This window comes from Rousettus aegyptiacus, unplaced genomic scaffold (assembly GCF_014176215.1).
Source record: "Rousettus aegyptiacus isolate mRouAeg1 unplaced genomic scaffold, mRouAeg1.p scaffold_m13_p_1, whole genome shotgun sequence".
Lineage (NCBI taxonomy): Eukaryota > Metazoa > Chordata > Mammalia > Chiroptera > Pteropodidae > Rousettus > Rousettus aegyptiacus.
In genome coordinates, this window is record NW_023416284.1 from 69,275,206 (window position 1) to 69,294,430 (window position 19,225).

Genomic DNA, 19,225 nt, shown 5'->3' on the forward strand with positions numbered 1-19,225 from the left:
TGTTTAACCAATGTACTGTATACTTGAAACTAATAATAAAATAAAATTTAAAAAAAAGAAAACACAGTCTAACTAATAATGATAACAGTGATAACAATCATTTGTATATTTAACTATTATTTATCAGATGTTATTCTCAGCTATACATAAGTATACTTAATCCTCCCAACAAGCCTATGAAACAGGTACTATTATTCCTATTTTAGAGATGAGGAAACTTATATACAAGGAAACTTACCCAGAGTTACACAGTAAGCACTGGAGTGAGGATTTAGGCCCAAGCAGTTTGGCTCCAGAATTTTGCTGTCACATTCAGTAAACAGGGCTGCAAATTCTAACTACATTTATATTAAGATGGTAGCTCTGGGTATATTATTTAATTTCTTCAACTTCAATTTCCATAAAGTGGGAATAATAATAAAGACTTTAAATGGAATAAAATATGTATCCTCTTAATTGTTAGCATTATAAATAGCAGTGTAACCATTTGAGTTGATATTACAAGATCTTTAAAATGTTCTTAACCTTGACATAATAATTATATATTTCATTAGTTAATTTATCCTAATGAAATATATTTGAAAATATGCCTCTTAATCTTTAGAAGTACATGTTAGACATGACTAAATTAAGTGCCATTAAGTCCATCAGAACAGAAAGAAAATAAAAGGACAAAGGTAAATTTATAAAGTAATGTATTCTAAAAAGAATGAATAACCTAGTCTAAATCATAAAAGTTACTTCCCGGCTGCTGTCAATACATCTCAATTCATGAAAAAAAGGTCTTCCCAGCTCCACTCTTTGGGGGTGGGGGCTGGAGGGAGGAAGAATCATTCTATATCAGATCCAGAGGAAAAAAGAGTACATTGGTACTGAAGACCAAAGTGTTCTAGTAATCAAAGTGTCCTGATGGTAATGGTGCCTCATGAAAAGATAGTAGAGACAGAAGATCAAAGAATGGGAAGGAAATAAAGCAATCATTTAAAGATAAAGAGATTGTTAAGATAGAAGAAATCAGAAAATACAGATATGAAAGGATCAATCAATTAAAGTTGTCTAGAAACCATTAAGATACAAGCATACTAGGATAAAAAAAAAAAAAAGGAAATTAAGAAACTAGACAAGCCATACTGATGTTGCTTCAAATAAGCATTTGTGAAGTCTATCAGTAAAATATTCCCTGTACGAGTTTTAGTCACAGTTGGATTCTGAATTAGGATATGCAAAAATAAGATAATCAAAGTAAAAATTAATAAAAATTAAAACAAAAAATCCTCGTACATCTACATTATTCTTTCCTCCACCATTCACCTTTGAAAATCTACCTCAAGAATTTAAAGTAAATGGAGTATTAAAGTATATTAGTTATATTCCAAATAGAATATCTGGACAACAAAGCTACAATATTTAAGATGATTTATCATTTGATATAAAACCATTTAAAGCAAAATAAGTAAGTGCAAGTCAAACTCAGTTACACAAAATTTGCATTACGCCGACCACTATGCAGCCACTATTAGACATCATTACAATTTGCTTTCAGCATCAGCAGAACCTCAACCCCATTCTTCTCTCCTCATGGGCATATGATACAGATATGTTTTTTTTTTTTTTTAATGTGTTCAGTTTGTCAACATCAGTGCTACTATTGACATCTTATTTTTATTGATTTGCTTCTTACTTTGAATGTAATTGAGAATTAAGATAGAAAAATGGAAAGAACAAAAAAAGCCTAATAGTTGAAACAAGAATCAGAAAGAAGTCGGAGTAGGCAAAAAAGGGGTCTTAACAATTACATTATTTAAAAATGAAATCATAGGTGTTTAACAGAGTAAGCATGGAATCAACATTCAAAGGATCATTGGTTGTTTGAAATCCAGAGTGTGAACAAAATGTTATAATGGTGACTGAATTCTTGATAGTAATCGGTCACCAAAGAGGATCCCATTGACATGTTATACATGCCCATTTTCAGCCATCATATTTTATACCAGTCCTATTATATCCAAAAAATTTGTGGTCATCTGTAAGCACACGACTCTAAGTCTCATATATATAAAAAATAACTGGCCATTATTATACTTGAAGAAGACTAAAACAGAATTATTTATCAGTTAACTAAACTACACTGGACTGTAAGATTCACAGGGCAGTGATAACATAGGTAAGCCTTATTTCTTTTGTTGCACTTAGTAAAGTATCCAATATAGATATTCTGCAAATGTTCATTGAATAAATGAGTGAATGAGTACAAAGAATAAACAAACCAATGAATGAAAACACCAGCTAATGAAGTAGACCACCAATCTGGATTGGGTATATCTTCTGGTCACAAGGGGCTACAGTCCTAAATAAATAAATCCGTCCTTACATACTTTGATTTCATAAATTTCTGTCAACGTGGGCAGGAAGGAAACAACAACAGAGATGAGGGAAGTGGAAGAGGAGGAGAACAGACTAGAAATCTCATTTCAGACAATTTCTATTTTCCTCAAGAGCAGTAATCAAACAATACATAAAAGGTACTTCACAAGGCAGATCTAAACTCATAGTCTCTCCCACAATTATTACTTAAGGATAACCTAAAAAGAACCATAAAAATCCATATTAGAAATCACAAAGCAAGATACATTGTTTAAAAACAGACACTAGGATTTTAAGACCTTGTCTTAAACCCAATTTCCTTAGTGGATTTACAGAAAAATACAGACATTCTTCAGAGACTACTTCATCAGATAAAGTAAATGAAGTCTTAACTACATGCACTACTGCCTGTTTAAAAAGCCAAACAAAACATTCTGCTTTGTCAGGGTTAGAAAAAATAAAACAACTGGTGCTACCATGCTGAGATGCAGTAAAATAAAAGCAGTTTCAGAAATAAATATGAGATATATGTTATATTTGTATTGAAAAAACTGACAAGCCTTTATCCACAAGCACATGTGTATCCAATTATACCTAATTAAAGTTGGGCTTCACAATTTTGGGATTTTTCCCCCCTTCCTGATGGGGCTGAAAAGTAAGTTTTCTTAAAGCAACAGGAAAATTGACAGATGTTAGCTCTTTGAATACAACCAACTGTTCACGTGCCCTGTGCCTCTAATCATCTTCATGCACCCTAACTCAAGGACTGGTTTAAAAAAAGAGATAACAAAACAGGAGGATACAAGAGCCATCTAACTCTAAATCTACATGATTTAGCAATCCCATCCTTTAAACACCATAATAGGAAATTCAAAAGCCATTCCACTGGATAAAACTAATGCATCTTAAGAAACATCTAACACAGTACAATAAAAGTATATAGCAGAAATTCTCCTAACCCACCTCCATTTGAGAGCCCATGTTTTCCATTTTCTGTAAAAATCTGGGGCGCCTAGCATCTTTCTCAGGTTTAGTAGGCTGTCCTCTACATTAGTTACAAACTTCAGCTCTAACTGGCTTTCCTTTCAACTAACTAAATAACTACAATTCCAATACAAGGGTAGAAAACAGGGCTAGAAGCCACTTGCAGTTTATTAGAAAAAGAAATAGTTAGATAATGTGGTTAAAGTCATGATTCTGCCACTTAATGCTTCATGGTCTTAAGCAAAGTGCAATCTAATTAAGTCTGAGGTTTATCTTCTGCATAGTTGTGATAGTAATAAACAATAATAATCATATTGAACAGATACGCTGAACCAGGCATTATGCTAATTACTTTAAACAGATGACCTCTTCAAATTGTCACAACACTAATATTATCCCCATTCTACGGATGAGAAAAGTGAGACCTACGCAGTGGTTAAATAACTTATACAATGTCACAGAGCAAATGATGAAACGATGAGGCTAAGTGTGAATCCAAGCAATCTCAGGCTACCTCTTTCTAACCGTTCTCCTTCCATTCCTGTATTTACTCATCATTCTCTCTATAAGGAGTGGCCTTTCACAATCCAATACCACTGTTCACAGGAAAGGAGAGAGTTCCCTCCTGCTTAAAGTGTTTCTGAATCCACCTATGAGATAAACCTTGAGACACAGTCTAAATATCCACTTTCTAGGGGAGCCCTTTCTGACTCAGCCAAGCAATCCATCATGGTCCTAAAGACGACTCTACCTACTTCTGTACTATGGTACTTACAATGTTATAATTTGTTTTGCGCTTGCTTCACTCTCTATCCTGTGGGACTGCCAATGGCAGAAACTAAACGAACACATCTTTCTACCTTCTGCACTTAACAAATGTTCAACATTTGTGAAATAAATGAATGTCTAGACACAGGGCTGTTTAATTTTCTTAAAATGCAAACATAAAGGTCATGTACACATGAAATAAAATAAACTTTCTAAACTATAAGAGTCCCTATTACTATTTATAACTAATGTATATCCCACCATAAAATCTATGAACTAACCTGAAAAAAGTGTTAACCATTCTACTCAACTTTAATCTAAGGTGTCTTTAATGGTGTGTTTAAATTTGAGTATCTTGAAATTTTTTGCTTTTTTTCATGCAAATTCAAAGTTATTCTCCCTTCCCTGAACTAAATAATTTTATCGGAAAAGTGTTAAGTAAGATATACTTTTAGTTAGTGCAATGGTATACTCTATAATATCTGAAATGATTTTTAAAAAACAGTCATTTCTTTAACTACAATTATTGAGAAAGTTACATATTCATTTCAAAGTTTATATAAAGCAAAGATTACATAAACAATTCGCGAAGGTTAAATACTCATCTTAATACCACCTAAAATTTTTACCTTTGCCACTTTACTTACAGGCATTTATTAAACCAATTATTCTGTAAATTAATAATTACTTCACAGGTATGAGCCAATAGTGCCATCCACTGTTCTTACAAATGATCATTCCCAAATACAGTTTTATAATGCACTAATAATAAGATTACTTTAAAATTTCATTTGTACAGAATTGAAGTGAAAATAAAGTATCTGGGGATTTCATTGAAGATATCGAAAAAGATGCAAATTTCAGGACAACTAGTTTTTGGATAAAAGTAAAAATGTAACAAGTTCAAAATTGCCATGAATATTTCAATTTCACACATTTAATTGTTTGAGATAAGTTGCATTTCATTCAGTTCAAATTAACATATTCCTTTTCTACAAAATAATCATCTATAGCAAGAGAAAAGTAATTAGAATTATATTCCAGCTCAGCCAGTGAAATTTTTCTGCATTTAACACTACTGTCACTGAAATACTGAAGTATTTATGTAGTGAATACTGTGAACAAGATATTGTACTAAAAGTTATGGGAGAGACTAAAACTAGTATTTTTAAGTTTCTTTTTCAAACATTCACTTATTCTAGTATGAGCGACTTTCTTGCCTAAATAGTACAAAGGATAAAGAGAAAAGAAGGGGAGAAGGTTCTTGGAGAATTTTGGTAAACTACAGAATACACCAACATCAAAATTCTAAGAAAAACACATTAAAGTGCCCCTAATGTGTAAGGCTACACATAAAATAGGCAGCATGCGTCCATGTTAGAAAAAAGATAAGCTGTAAAGATTGTCTAATTAATTATGTCATGCCGTTAGAAAATAAGTGTCTTTGACTCTGAACCCCAAGCACAGAGTTCTCTCTAATGTAACATGGACTCTACTGCCTTTTCCAGAACAGGCTGGTGCCGCTTTCCAGTCTCAAGACTGAGAGATAAGGTTCCTGGCCTCCATAAGCTTACAGAATAAGAATAATAGGTCTCTAGCATCTTGGCTATGTGCCAAAAGAACAGTTATGACCTCTAAATTCAAGTTTCACACGGGCTACGTTACTATGGCTGTAATTTACTTTTGAAAGATTTTAACATAGGAAGCATAATATAAAATGTGTAATTTTAAGATGCATCTCTAAGAATAATCTCTCTTTGCCAGTATTTAATCAGAAAGGCTACTTTCCAGAAATTACTGATAAGTTTTAGCTGTCTTTTATCTTTGGTCAACAGCAGAGGCTTTGCAAATTAGCATAACAAATAAGTTTTTATTTAGGAATGTAGTAGTTAACGACTAACCACAAGTGGTTAACTAATAACATAAAAGATAGCAAAAATGGGATCTCATTAGTGAAATCAGTGGCACTCAAGATAAGTGGACTGGCTATATTTTCCAGAACAGGGTAAAGAACCTTGCAACACACTAGCCAAGAGCAGTGTTTCTCAAACTATATATAGTGACAGGATTTTTATTTCCAACCTCTTGTAAACCAATACTTTTTTGTGAAATACAATGAAAACGAATTAGAATATAGCAATGATAAACTACCTTAAAAGTTTCTAAAATGTTTGCTCTCAATTTTAATACCTGTCACACACCATCCATCAACAATTAACAATTGGGCACTAGTCCACAGACTACTGGTTAGGTAGCAATGGCTCAAACCATTAAGAATATTATTCTGGCTTGGTTCCCACTCTACCCTCAACTCTAGACATTGTGAAGAGGATTCTGGTTGCCTAAGGCTGACAAGATTGTCTCCTCTGCCTAAAGTGAACCTTTCACACAAGATTTGATTTAATCACCTAAAGGAGACACAATTAGGACTTCACCAAGTTTACAAGAACAGCTGGACTGTGCCACCTTGCTTAATAAATTCTTATTGCAGATTTTGAACTGGGACTTGCTTTCATTATAACTTGACATCTGTGTTATAGGGAAGCAACTAATGCTCATTGGTAGCTACTATTATCTATTAGAGAGAGAGGGAGAGAGGGAGGGAGGGAGGGAAGGAGGCAGGCAGAGACGGATACAGAGGAAGAGAGACAGAGGGGGGAAGGGAGGGAAGGGGAGAGAGAGAAATTTGAGGGGGGAAGGGAGGGAAGGAGAGAGGGAGAAATCTAAGAGCCATGCATGACAATATTGACCCATAATCTTAAAATAAGTGAATGACTATAAAGTGTGTTGAATTCTTTTTGGAAAATGTTTTATTTTGAAATACTGCCTCTTGGAGAAAGGTGTCTTAATCTAACAGCTACTCTGAGGATAGAGCCAAGCCTAAATAAGCTATTCTCAAGAGAGCAGATTCAGAATAGGTTGATAGTTTATATAATGAGGTCATGTGAACAACACTACAGCATGAACTGAGAAACTTAAGAATGTCTTATTTCTTGACACCATATTAAGACATAAGGATTCAATGAATCATTATTTAATATACTAAATATATAGTCATTTCAAAGATATTATAATATAAAGCATCCCAAATTTTCCCAAAATATTAAAAAGGTTCACCTGAGAATAAGGATGATACCACATATATTCAAACTTTTAACAGGATCTCTTTGGAACCTTAATTCAAGCCTTTTAAAAGTTCTAGTTAAATATCACTAAAAAAAAAAAAATCATCTTTTATAGAATGATTTTCTGAAAAGCTGTAATTTAAGAGTAACAAAAAGACAGCATTTGAGGCTTATATTTTCCAGTGTGTACTGACAACTGCGGTCATCTTGTTTGATGGCAAAGATCATGATGGAGACCTTTTTACCATGTTGCTGCTACTGCATCTCCTAGAGGGGCAATGAGAAGATACTGAGTATGTCACAGCTCTTAAATTCAGAGGTCTAAAGAGTCACGGCCTGGAAAGAATGTCATGCTGGGACCTAACAGCATAGCCCAGAATATAGAATAGAATGAGATCCAAATCTTCTCCACATAGGAGCTGCAATTAACTCTGCATTTATAGCTGCCTGATTTGGATTATTTCAGTTGATGCTGGTTACTTATCAATTTGGGAAATGTTTATCTTTGCATATATCATAATGTCTAACATAATACCTGGTAATATGGTAAGCACAAAATAATTATATTTTCAAATGTATTATGATTATATCTAGTTAATAACTATTTCATGTTTTAATCATCAGAACCAGGAAGATAACAAAATGTTATTAGCAGTAATTATATTTCTCTAAAAATAACTTCACTTATATGAAATAAGTTTGCATCCTTGTTCTTTCACTCATTCACTCAAATATTTAAAGAGCACCTTATGTATCTAGCACTGGAATAGGGATTGATAAATTCTGTACATTACAGAAAGATGGTGAAACATCCAAGTTAGTTTGTTTTTCAAGAGCTAAGATGTTACAAGGGGAAAAGTAACAGACACTTTTTAAAATGATAATAAATTCAAGTGTATGTCTCAAAGAAAATTAGATCCCGTTAAAGGTTCCCATATTCCACCATTTTATGTCTGACAGAGAGCAAATAACAAGAAAAACAAGCTAAATTTTAAAAGAAAAAGTATCAGCAATGTACTATACAGTCACACAGTATTTTCAAAAACTTGTTTAGTCCAAGGGAGAATTACCATTTCAAACTAGGGACAATCTAATGGTATCTTTAAAATGATATAACATATCAGAACTGCTAAGCCCCACTCAACTCTTGGCTTTGGGAAAACAAAAACTGCCAAGGTAGTGTAAAAAATGATGACTTTAATAGTGGCAAAGGCGAAATGAAGTACATATTTTCTTTATAATCCAATTTCTGATATTTTTTACTTTTTGTCCCCTACACTCCATTCTCAGTGCTAGAAAAAAATAAGACAATTACAAAAATGGGGTCCCCTGATAAAAACAGTTTTTCAACTTCAGCTCACTTTTGTTTATGCGCATGCTGACTGACTTCCTGTCATCTTGACCATAGCACTTGGTTGCTACTTCTCTATTTTTTTTTAATTTCTTCAATTACAGTTGACATGCAACATTATTTTATATTAGACATTAATATAATTTGTAAAGTGATCCCCCCAATAAATCTAGTGCTCACCTGGCACCATACATAGTTATTACAATATTATAGACTATATTCCCTATGCTGTACTTCACAACCCCGTGCCTATTTTGTAACTGCCAATTTGTACTTAATCTTTTCACCTTTTTCACCCAGCTCTCCAACTCCCTTCCATCTGGCAACCATAAGCTTGTTCTCTGCATTGGTAAGTCTGTTTCTGCTTTGTTTGTTTGTTTTGTTCTTTAGATTCCACATATAAATGAAGGTTGACACTTTTCTACATAAATATGTACACATATCCTACTCTGCTGTGCTTCAGAACTAAGAAAGAGCTTACTCTACTACTAATTTAATAAGAATGAAACACCAAGATAAATCTTCAAATTTTGTATCTTCAGCTCTGAAATTATTATTTCTGGCCAAATTTTTAATTAGACCCTAACATGAGATATAGCTTCCAGTTTATAGAAAAATACATAGGGTAGAGTGACAACTGAACATCACCACAAGAAGGAGGAAGGGAAGGAAAAAGAACACTGACAAATCCTGTGGGGTGGGGGGTATTCTAGTCAAGAAGTGGCCCTAGTGCATCGGTGTCATCAAAAGATTGTGGTATGTTAACAAAGAGAGACTCATGGACATGGACTAGAGGCTAGTGATTTCTAGTGGGGTGGGGGAGGAGGGGGGAGGTAGACCGGGCAAAGGGGAGCAAATATAGGGTTTAGGGGGAGGGTGAAGTGGGTAAAGGGGAACAAATATATGGCAGCTGAAGGAAACGAGACGTTGGGTGGTAAACACACAATAGAGTATACAGATGTCAAATGATAATGTACACCTGAAAATTATATAATTGTATTAACCAGTGTTACCCCAATAAACTTAATTAAAAAATAAATTTAAAAAATAATAAAAATAAAAATGAACTGGAAAAAAAAAAAAGGATTGTGGTACGTTAACTAAAACATAAAGGGACCTAACAGTGAAACATCGCCCTCTATTTTGCCTGACAGCATGAAGGAACTGAATCACATTAAATTAGTCAAGAACTTTAAGAACAATGAACTGGTAAGTTTTACACTTAGACTTCCTCGGGTGCTATAGGTAAGGAAGCACGAAAGCGCCCTTCCTTTCCAGGGCTTACCTTTCCATCTGTATACATGATTCTGTTCAAACAGTTTCTCTCATCAATGTATTTCTAATCCTTATCCTTCTGCATTCTAAACAAGCTAGGATTAAAAATACATATATTTCTATTCTATAAATACTACCTCTCTTACTTTATAGTCGAACTCCTCAAGAGAATAATCTTCCTGTAGCAAAATTTACTAATTTCTAACCTGGTTTCTAATTTTCCCACTACCGAAATGGCTCACCTATTCAAGGATTATTTCTCCTTTTCAAGTCTGAAGCAACTGATAGTATGGCACCCCATAGTCATAAAACCTTCATCTCTGACTACTATTTCACAGATGATTCCTCTTTCTCCACCTATTTCCTATACACAGGCACTGACCACTCACCTTCAGTGACCTCATTCACTCTCATCCCTTCAACTAAAGCTTTTTTTCACCTTATATCTCTATCTCTAACCACTCTTTGGAACTTCCAAATCCATGGTAACAAGTCACTCCACTGGAGTAGGCCAAAGTCCATGTTCTAAAACCATTCCCAGAACCTGCTGCCATCCTTGCTTTTCATTTCCACAACTACTCTGCTTTCCTGGCTGGGATGCTTATGCCTTCCTAAGTGGTCTCCTTGCACCTATCTATCTTCCAACGCCAATCCACATTACAAACTGATCCTGGAATAACCTTTCTAATGCCTAGCTACAATTACTTCTCACCTCTGTTCAAGACTTCAGTGGATCTCCTATTCCTTTAAGACTGAATTGAGCATAATTTCCCATCCTGGGGCAATTAGGCTCTTTGCAGAAAAGGTAATTTATCCAACTTTTCCTTACATATACTGGAAACTCCGGACAAACCGGACAAAATTATCTACTTCATAAGCAACAACACATTCCACTCCTATGCCTTTGTTCATGCTTGTTTCTACCTATAAGTTTCTCTCTTACCTATCCTAACCCCTGAAACCTTGCATACCAAAAGAGAATTAAAGTTGCAGATGATAGTAATGTTGCTGATCGAACGGCATTAAAGTAGGGAGAGCATCCTAGATTATCCAAGTGGCTGCCGTTTATCACAATATAATCACTGAAACGTGGGAGAGTCATCCTGGGAAAGATGACTGGAAGACACAAAGAAATACAATGTTGCTGGCTTTGAAGATAGAAAGAGACCATATACAAGAATTCCGGGTGGCCTGAAGATGCTGAAAATAGCAAACAGATTTCTCCCCAATAGCTTTGATTTTAGCATAGTAAGACATGTATTATCTGACCTCCTGGACTGTAAAATATTAATCTGTGTTGTTTTAAGCCACCCAGTTCATCAAAATTTGTTACAGCAACAACCTAAATCAAACACATTTCAATACATAATGACCAAAATTCTACCTATCTTTCAGGGCCCATTTCAGAAGTCACTATAACACAAAAATTATTCTGCTCCTGCAAGATCTCTGCCAAACACACTGGTTAAGATTCCTTGCTCCTTTGAATCCATAAAAGCATCTGCCGGAGTTCATAGGTAAGTCTCAGTTTATGTTACTTACCAGCTACCTGACAATGTAAAGTCTCTTGACTCTCTGCGCCTGAGTTTCCTCATCTTCCAAAAAAAACTCATAAGGCTGATTTAAGGACTAAATACCAGGAGTAAAAAATGTGCATTTCATAGAATTGTGTCTGGTGCACATCAAGCACGCAGACATTGGCAACTATGATTAACTTTATTCTTGTCTGCTTTCAGAGACATGTCCATAATGCTGTCTTATCCTACTAGAGAGCACATATGCCTATTCATGTTTCCTCTGCAGAGAGTCTTTACCACATAAGAAACAGCCTAGAAATAAGAATTATATTAGACAAAGCGGTAGCTGACCTCAAAAAGCTCACCTCAGAAAACCTTCAGCAAGATCATTATAAACTGGCGCAATAATCCAAATGGACCAAAATTTATACACTCAATATAGCACACATAAATACAGATTAATAATTGATCATAAAATTAATAGAGGATATAAAGAGAAAAGATCAATGTTATTTAAAAAAATAAAAGGTACCCCTATTATATACAATGTGATCAGATAAATACTCCTCTCAGCTCATCCAAACTCTAGCATGATTCTGAAATTTTTAACAACACTGGCTAAAGCAACTAATGTATTCCTTTAACATTTTAAGTCAGAAATGTATCAAAGCATAACGACTTTGTAGAGTCTAATAGTAACTTTGGTAAATTACTAATGTATATTATATAATAAAACTTGCTGAAAACGGGATTCTTTTCCTAAATGAAAATTGGAAAATTTATATGAAACCTATATGCCTATATTTAATTTGGAAGCAATAAAACTTTGAAAAGTATTTTGATGGACAAGATAATTGTCTCTCAAAAGAAATAATTATGGATACAACTATTTTAAAACATTTAAACATAAATGAAAAAAAGCAATGAGCTCTATTGGAGGTAAAAAAAAAAAAAAAAAAAGTAAAACCCAAGCAAAGATATTTAGAGTGATATTGTGGACAAATACGGAGATGCTTTCATCTGAGAGCACATGATAAGGCTACAAATGATTCAGGAAATGATTAGTCTTCAGAGAAGCTCTGGTTCGAAAGTCAAATCTCAGCATAAACTGAATTCTCTTAATATCCAAAGCAAATTTGTTAATTTACTTACTAAGGGTCACTTCTAATATTGCAAAATGAGATGTGAGAGGATGAGAGAGTGATAGCAAACATCCAGTGAGCTTCAAAAAGTCTATACTGTAGCCTCATTTTAAGAAACACTACATCCAAGAGAAGAGAAATTCAAATAATACATGAAAATTTCTAACTTAATGCTACTTAAAATGGCCACCTAAAGCGAGTTTTTAAACCTGTATGGCAACAAAATATAGAAACGGCTTTAGGATAAAACGATTATTCCACAAATATTTATTGAGTTCTCACTTTGTATTGAACTCAGAGATAATGTAATGATAATTGAAATACTTTCAGAACCCAAGAAGTTTACAATTATTGGAAAATAAAATTATTCAGTCTGAGAAGTGCCAGAATCGAGATAAACAGGAAATATTATAGATGCACAATGGAACAAGGGACTTAGCCGGCCATTGAGGGAGGAGCATGCAGCCCCGCAAAAAAAGGGCATGTCACCGTACGAAGGAGGACTGACAATAAGAGAAATGGGAAAAGGAGAAAACTAGCAGAGAAACCTCATACCACACACAGAGGCCTGGAGTAAAGACAGAGAAGAAAGAACCTTGAGTTTGAGAATTTCAAGTACTTCAATATGACTGACTGCTGGAGTGTGAGGTGTGGAGTGACAAAATGGAGAAATACACAGACTAGAAAAATAAAACATCTTCGAAAACAGTTAAAATAAAAACTCAATAGGTCAAAAGTAACTGCAAAGTCCCCCTTTGAAGAGAGCAAATGGATCCTTACGTAATAGCGTTTGAAAGACCCTAAAATATTAACATACTTAAAGAAATGTGTCTACCCCAGAAAAGTTGATCGATTCTGCATATATTTAAAAAAGGGAGAGAGAGAGTCTCAAAAACATATTGATTTTGCCCATCGAAAGGCACTATTCAGGACAAAGTATGCTTAGCCAAACCCCAAGTATTACTGTCCCAGTGGTAAGGTAATCAGTACTGGGAAGTAAATTTAGCATAATTTCACTAAACTTTCAAATAACACCACTTGATGGTTCATTCAGTAAGTAAATATTTATTAAGTCCCTACTGTGTACATTCTTATATATACTAAGGATACAATGATAAACAAAAGTCAAAATTCCTTGCCATTGTGGGGCTTATGGTATGCCAGTAAGGAAAGACAGATAATTAAAATATAAATGAATACACACACATATACATACATATAGCAATGGTGAGAAGTGTTACAGAGGAAAATAAGGCAAATATGGAAGAGAGGGAAATGTAGGGATGCTGCAATTTTATGTAGGAAATCAAGAAAAAAAAAAAATGCTTACCTGAGGAAGGAAAACAATGAGACAGAAGGATTAGGAAACTGCTTAATGCTTACAAATTTTAGGCTCAGGCTCAAGAGAGAAAGGCTATATTAGATACTCCAGTCAATGTAACTATACATCTGTTATATACCAATTTAATCACTAGTATCTGAACTTGATAGGTCCAGATTTTTGAACCTTCAACTCTGAAGGCCAGACATTGGTTCAGGACGAATACTACAAGTCAACTGAAAATCATCTCATGGGGCTTGTAGAGAAAAATCAACAGACTTCTCTTCCCTAGTCATTGTCAGCAGTGTGAAGGATTAACCAGAAAATAGTAAGACTAGAGAAAAGATAACCAGCAATAACACAGCTGCAATAGTGCAGGAGGAACTAAAAGCACTGGCCTAGAGACAGGTAGAAAGATGTTGGAGAAGGAAAGATAAGTTCACCTGCTCTCAATAGGAAATAGCATGAAGAAAGCAAAGCACAAAAAGAGAAAAAATTTTTGAAAGAGGAAACAAAGATGAAATCAAGATTGAACAAGACAGCCTAAATTTGTAGGAAATGTTAGGTAGCTATATAAATGGACGGAGTCCTGCAATTTAAGGAATAGAAGGTTTTTGCTTCATCAAACTTTGAGACTACAATAATATAGATTAAAGTAGGAAATGTGTAACTTTTCCAGGTAGAGTCATAATTTAAAGGAACCAAATTCAAAACATGTAAATAAAACTAAGTATAAATAGATATACCAAGAGTTGGAATCAGGCAAAAGAATTTCACACTTTAAGACTCTGAAATTAAGAGTACTCAAGATTCAGTTACAATGCTTACTTCCAGTTTAAAGCTCATAATAGTAACAGTTTAAAATATGTATTTCAGATAGTTAATCGAAACATGATTAATACCTTGGGCAATATTTACTATAACTCTATTGAAAACACAGTACAAAATGATGGGTACATTAACCATTCCAAAAAATAAAATACTCTTTTTAAAAATTTTTAACCAAGAGCATAGCTGGAAAATGAAATCCATGTTTATTACCGAAAGAAGTCAGAATAATATTAATTTGTATACAGAAAGATTTTAGAAGAAACTATAATCATATGCTTTAGAGCTTTTGATTTTTCTTCCCCATGAAAATATTCAACTACATTTCTATGTCACATGTCCAAAAAAAAAATAAAAAATAAAAAGACCTACATTCATGAAGTATAGTGAACATTTTATAAGTTTGAAAGCAGCTTACCCGGTATTGATGGAAATGATTTCTATCAGTGGATTCTTCCTAATCTTTGGCAAATCCAGTCGTGCTCCCCCCAACCGTTTTCCATTATCCTTTTTCTGACCCAGCAGTCTCACAGAGTGACCTTCAAACGAAGCATATAAATATACATTAGCATGAGTCTCACAACTTCACTTTAATTTACTGCTCTCAACAAATGTGTTAATGTTTGCATTTAACTTTTTCTTTTATGGGGGGAAAAAAAAAACCTAGAGAAGATGTGATCATTGAACCTAAGAAAAATACTGCCAAAGTAAAAAACGTTGTGTTCGTGTTCATAATATTGGCACATTTTACTGCACAGATGAGAGAAACATATATCCTCAGAATATCATTCCACAAGGTATGTTCCCTAGCATAGATGAGACATGTATCTGAAGCAGGAAGGGTTCACTTGGGCACTGGGCCTGCTGGCCAATTTTGCACTACAGGGGGGGAAAATGCAAGAGCAGATTATCTGTTCAAAGCAAACAACAAATCGAAGAAATAAAGAACAAACAAGCTGAGATAAAATGACATTTTAAGACTGGATTTTTAAAAACAAAGTTTTTAAACTTATTTCTACAAAAACATTACAAAAAAATTAGACCACTTCTAAGAGCTATTTAAATTTTATAATTTAGAAATCTGAATAATTGCAGAGTTGTGGAAGATGGAATAGTACAAAAAAAATCTCCATCCCCTTCAGATTCCCCAATTATTACTTTTTGTTTACTTTCTCATTTGCTCATTACACACACATTATTTTTTTCTAACTTTACTAATGTACATCCTATACAATCCACCCATTGTGAACATATAATTCAATAATTTTATAAACTTAGAGTTGTGTAATCAACACAAAACCCCAGTTTTATAACCTTTCTATCACCCTCAAAATTCCCTCAAGCTTATTTATATAGTCCATCCCTGTCCCCATACAAAATATGCCACATTTTATGATGACATTCAAATTGTTTCCAATACTTATTATAATTCTCCTTCTATGAATATGTGCACACGAGTCTTCATAGGGACATATGTTTTCATTTCTCTTGGATTCCTATGAATAAAAATGCTAGGTCATATGGCAAATTTATTTAACTTTATAAGAAACAACTATTTTCCAAACTGGTAATACCATTTTATATCCTACCAGCAATGTATGAGGGTTTGAGTTTCTCCACATTGTGGCTAAGACCTCATGCTATAACTTTTTTGACAATAGCTCTTCTAGTGGGTGTGTCATGGAATATTATTGTGGTTTGAAAGAAGGTGCATTTCTATAATGATTAATGATGTTGAGCACCTTTTTAATGTGATTATGAGCCAATTGTATGTCCTGTTTGGTAAAATGTGTGACAGTTAATGTTATGTGTCAACTTGACGGGGCCACAGGGTGCCCAGACATTTAACCATCTACATGATGTTTCAGGATGAGACTGACATTTGAATCAATAGACTGAATAAAGTAAATTGTTCTCCCTAACACTGGTGGGCCTTATCCAATGAATTGAAGCCTTGAATAGGGAATAACAAAACAAAACAAAACAAAACAAAACAAAACAAAACAAAAAACAAAAGCCTACTTAATAAGGAGTAGAAACTTCTCCTACCTTGGTCAATGGTCTCTCTTCTAGCCTTCAGACTCAGACTGAAAAATTAGCTCTTCTTGAGTCGCATGCCTGCCCAGTTGCAAACTGGAGCTTCCACCATCAACTCTCCTAATTCTCAGACCTTTGAACTTGGACTGAAACTAGACATCAGCTTCCTGGGTCATCAGCTTGCTGACTGCAGATCTTTGGAATTTGCAGCCTCCATAATCGTGTGAGCCAATTCCTCATAATACATCTCTTTATATACACATATACACAAATTGTTTCTCTGGAAAAGCCTAATAAAAATGTCTGCTCCAGAATTTTGCCAATATTTTGCATATAAGACAGTATCTGTCTTATTAAGTTGGAAGAATTCTTTATATATCCTGCTTGTAAGAACTTTATTAGATAACATGATGTGAAAATATTCACTCTTTGGCTTATAGTTTCATATTCATGATAGTACCTTTTGAAAAGTGTTTGTTTTTCAATTCAATGAAGTTCAATTAATCAATTTTATCTTTTATAGCTCACACTTTCGCTGTATACCTAGCCGTAGGACATAAATGTTTCTCCTACATTTTCTTCTAGAAGTTTTATTGTTTGGGATCTTATATTTAGGTCTAGGGTCTTCTTTGTTACTTGTTGTGTATAGTAAAGGTCTAAGTTCATTTTTTTACATACAGATATTCAATTATCTAACTACCTGGACTAGATCTGTGAAGTGTGTCTCTCTACAATATGAATTTCTTTTCCCTCCTCTTCCTTTGTGCTGCTGTTATCACACATATTAATATACAGTTGTATAAACCCAAAAATAGTTTTATAAATTTTAACTGTATGCTTTTAAAGAGAAAATGTAAAAAATATATACTTATATAGTATATTATATTTACCCACATAATTACCATTTCTAGCACTTTTCATTTCCTCCTGAGAACTGAAATTATCATTTGGTAACATATCCTTTCTGCCTAAAGAACAATAGTATTTCTTGCAAATAAAATTTTATAGCAATGAATTATTTTTGTTTGGGAATGTTCTTATTGTGCTTCATTCGTGAAAGATATCTTTGCTGAATATAGATTTATTAGTTGACAGTTTTTCTCTTTGAGCATTGAATGTATCAGTCTACTGCCTTTGACTGCTATTGCTTTTAATGAGAAATCAATAATTCTTATTGTTGTTCCCCTGTACATAAATGTGTCACTTTATGTTTCCCAGATTTTCTCTGTCTTTCAATAGTTTGAGTATAATGCATCTAGGTGTAGATCTTTCCTGTGCAGTTCAATTTTGATCCATAATGTTTTTCACCAAGTTTGAGAAGTTTTCATCTAGTATTTATTTTTAATTTTCTTAGCATTTTTTCTGTGTCCTCTCTTTCTGTGACTCCCTTGATATACTTCATTTGCTAGATGTTGTCCCACAAGTCTTTGAGCCTTGTTTGTTTTTCTTCTTTCAGATTATTTAATTTCTATTGGTCTACCCTCAAATTTACTGATTTTCTCTTCTGTCATCTCAAATCTGCAACTGAGCTCCTTGAATGATCATTTAATTTCAGTTACTGTACTTTTAAACTCTAGATTTCTATTGCTCTTTTTGTGATTCTGTATTCAAGTCACTGTCACTATCCGCTCAAGTGATTTAACATGGTTTCACTAAGTACTTGGGAGTCTTTGCTAAATCCAGCATTTTTGGCCAAACACAATTTGTACTGACTGCATTTTGTTTCCTGAGTATGGTTATGCTTGGTTCCTTTGCATATATCATAATATTTGTTGAATAATGGACATTTTAGATAATATATTGTGGCAACTCTCAATTCAGATTCCCCTCAATCCAAAAGTTGTTGTTGTTTAGAAGTTTCCCTGGAATAGATCTGTGAAGTCTGTCTCTATACAATATGAATAGTGGTTGATGTGCCTTTTTAGTTTTATTTTGGTTTCCCTCCTCCCCCATGCATGACTTCCCAAAGGTCAAGTCTGTATCCACATAGCTTTTTGTTAAGCAAGACTCATCACACATATGTTCAAACACTTTGAGCCAACAAGATTTCTCCTATCTGTTGATGAGTCTGTATGAACAGGTGAAGGCATTCAAAGTTAGGGCCATTTTCAAGACCGCCCCAACTTTTACTTTCTCCTAGACTTTCCCGGGTCCTCTGCCACCTCCTCTGGATGTGCGTGCATGCATGCTCCAGCAGGCAGCTAAGTGTGGCTAGACTGGGCCTAACCTAGTCTATGCTATGCATGTGCCCACCTCCAGTCAACGTACAGTCTGGAGATTTATCAAACCTATCTCTGTTTCACCTCCCAGAAGTCCTTGTTAAATCCCTGGCTCATCCACCTGTACACTGTGTGCCAAATTGGCCCACAGCTTCAGGGGGATAAAACCGAAACCCTCCTTGTCATTTGCCATCAAAATCTCTACTTTAACTGACAGTGCTCCAAATTTACTGAGCAATCTTAGGAGTACTGGTAAAGCTTAGCCTGTCCACCCTGGTTGAACAACCTTGCCCA

The 19,225-nt window shown here is 34.3% G+C and overlaps 1 protein-coding gene across 3 annotated transcripts in view; it reads right to left on the minus strand.

Annotated features, from left to right (window-relative positions):
• CDKAL1 (CDK5 regulatory subunit associated protein 1 like 1) overlaps nucleotides 1-19,225 on the minus strand; it is a 626,461-nt gene that overhangs the window by 427,865 nt on the left and 179,371 nt on the right. For all 3 annotated transcript variants that reach the window (XM_036229008.1, XM_036229005.1, XM_036229004.1), the window contains exon 8: nucleotides 15,094-15,214. In XM_036229008.1, the coding sequence (XP_036084901.1) occupies nucleotides 15,094-15,214 (121 nt within the window). The remainder of the gene's footprint in view (nucleotides 1-15,093; nucleotides 15,215-19,225) is intronic.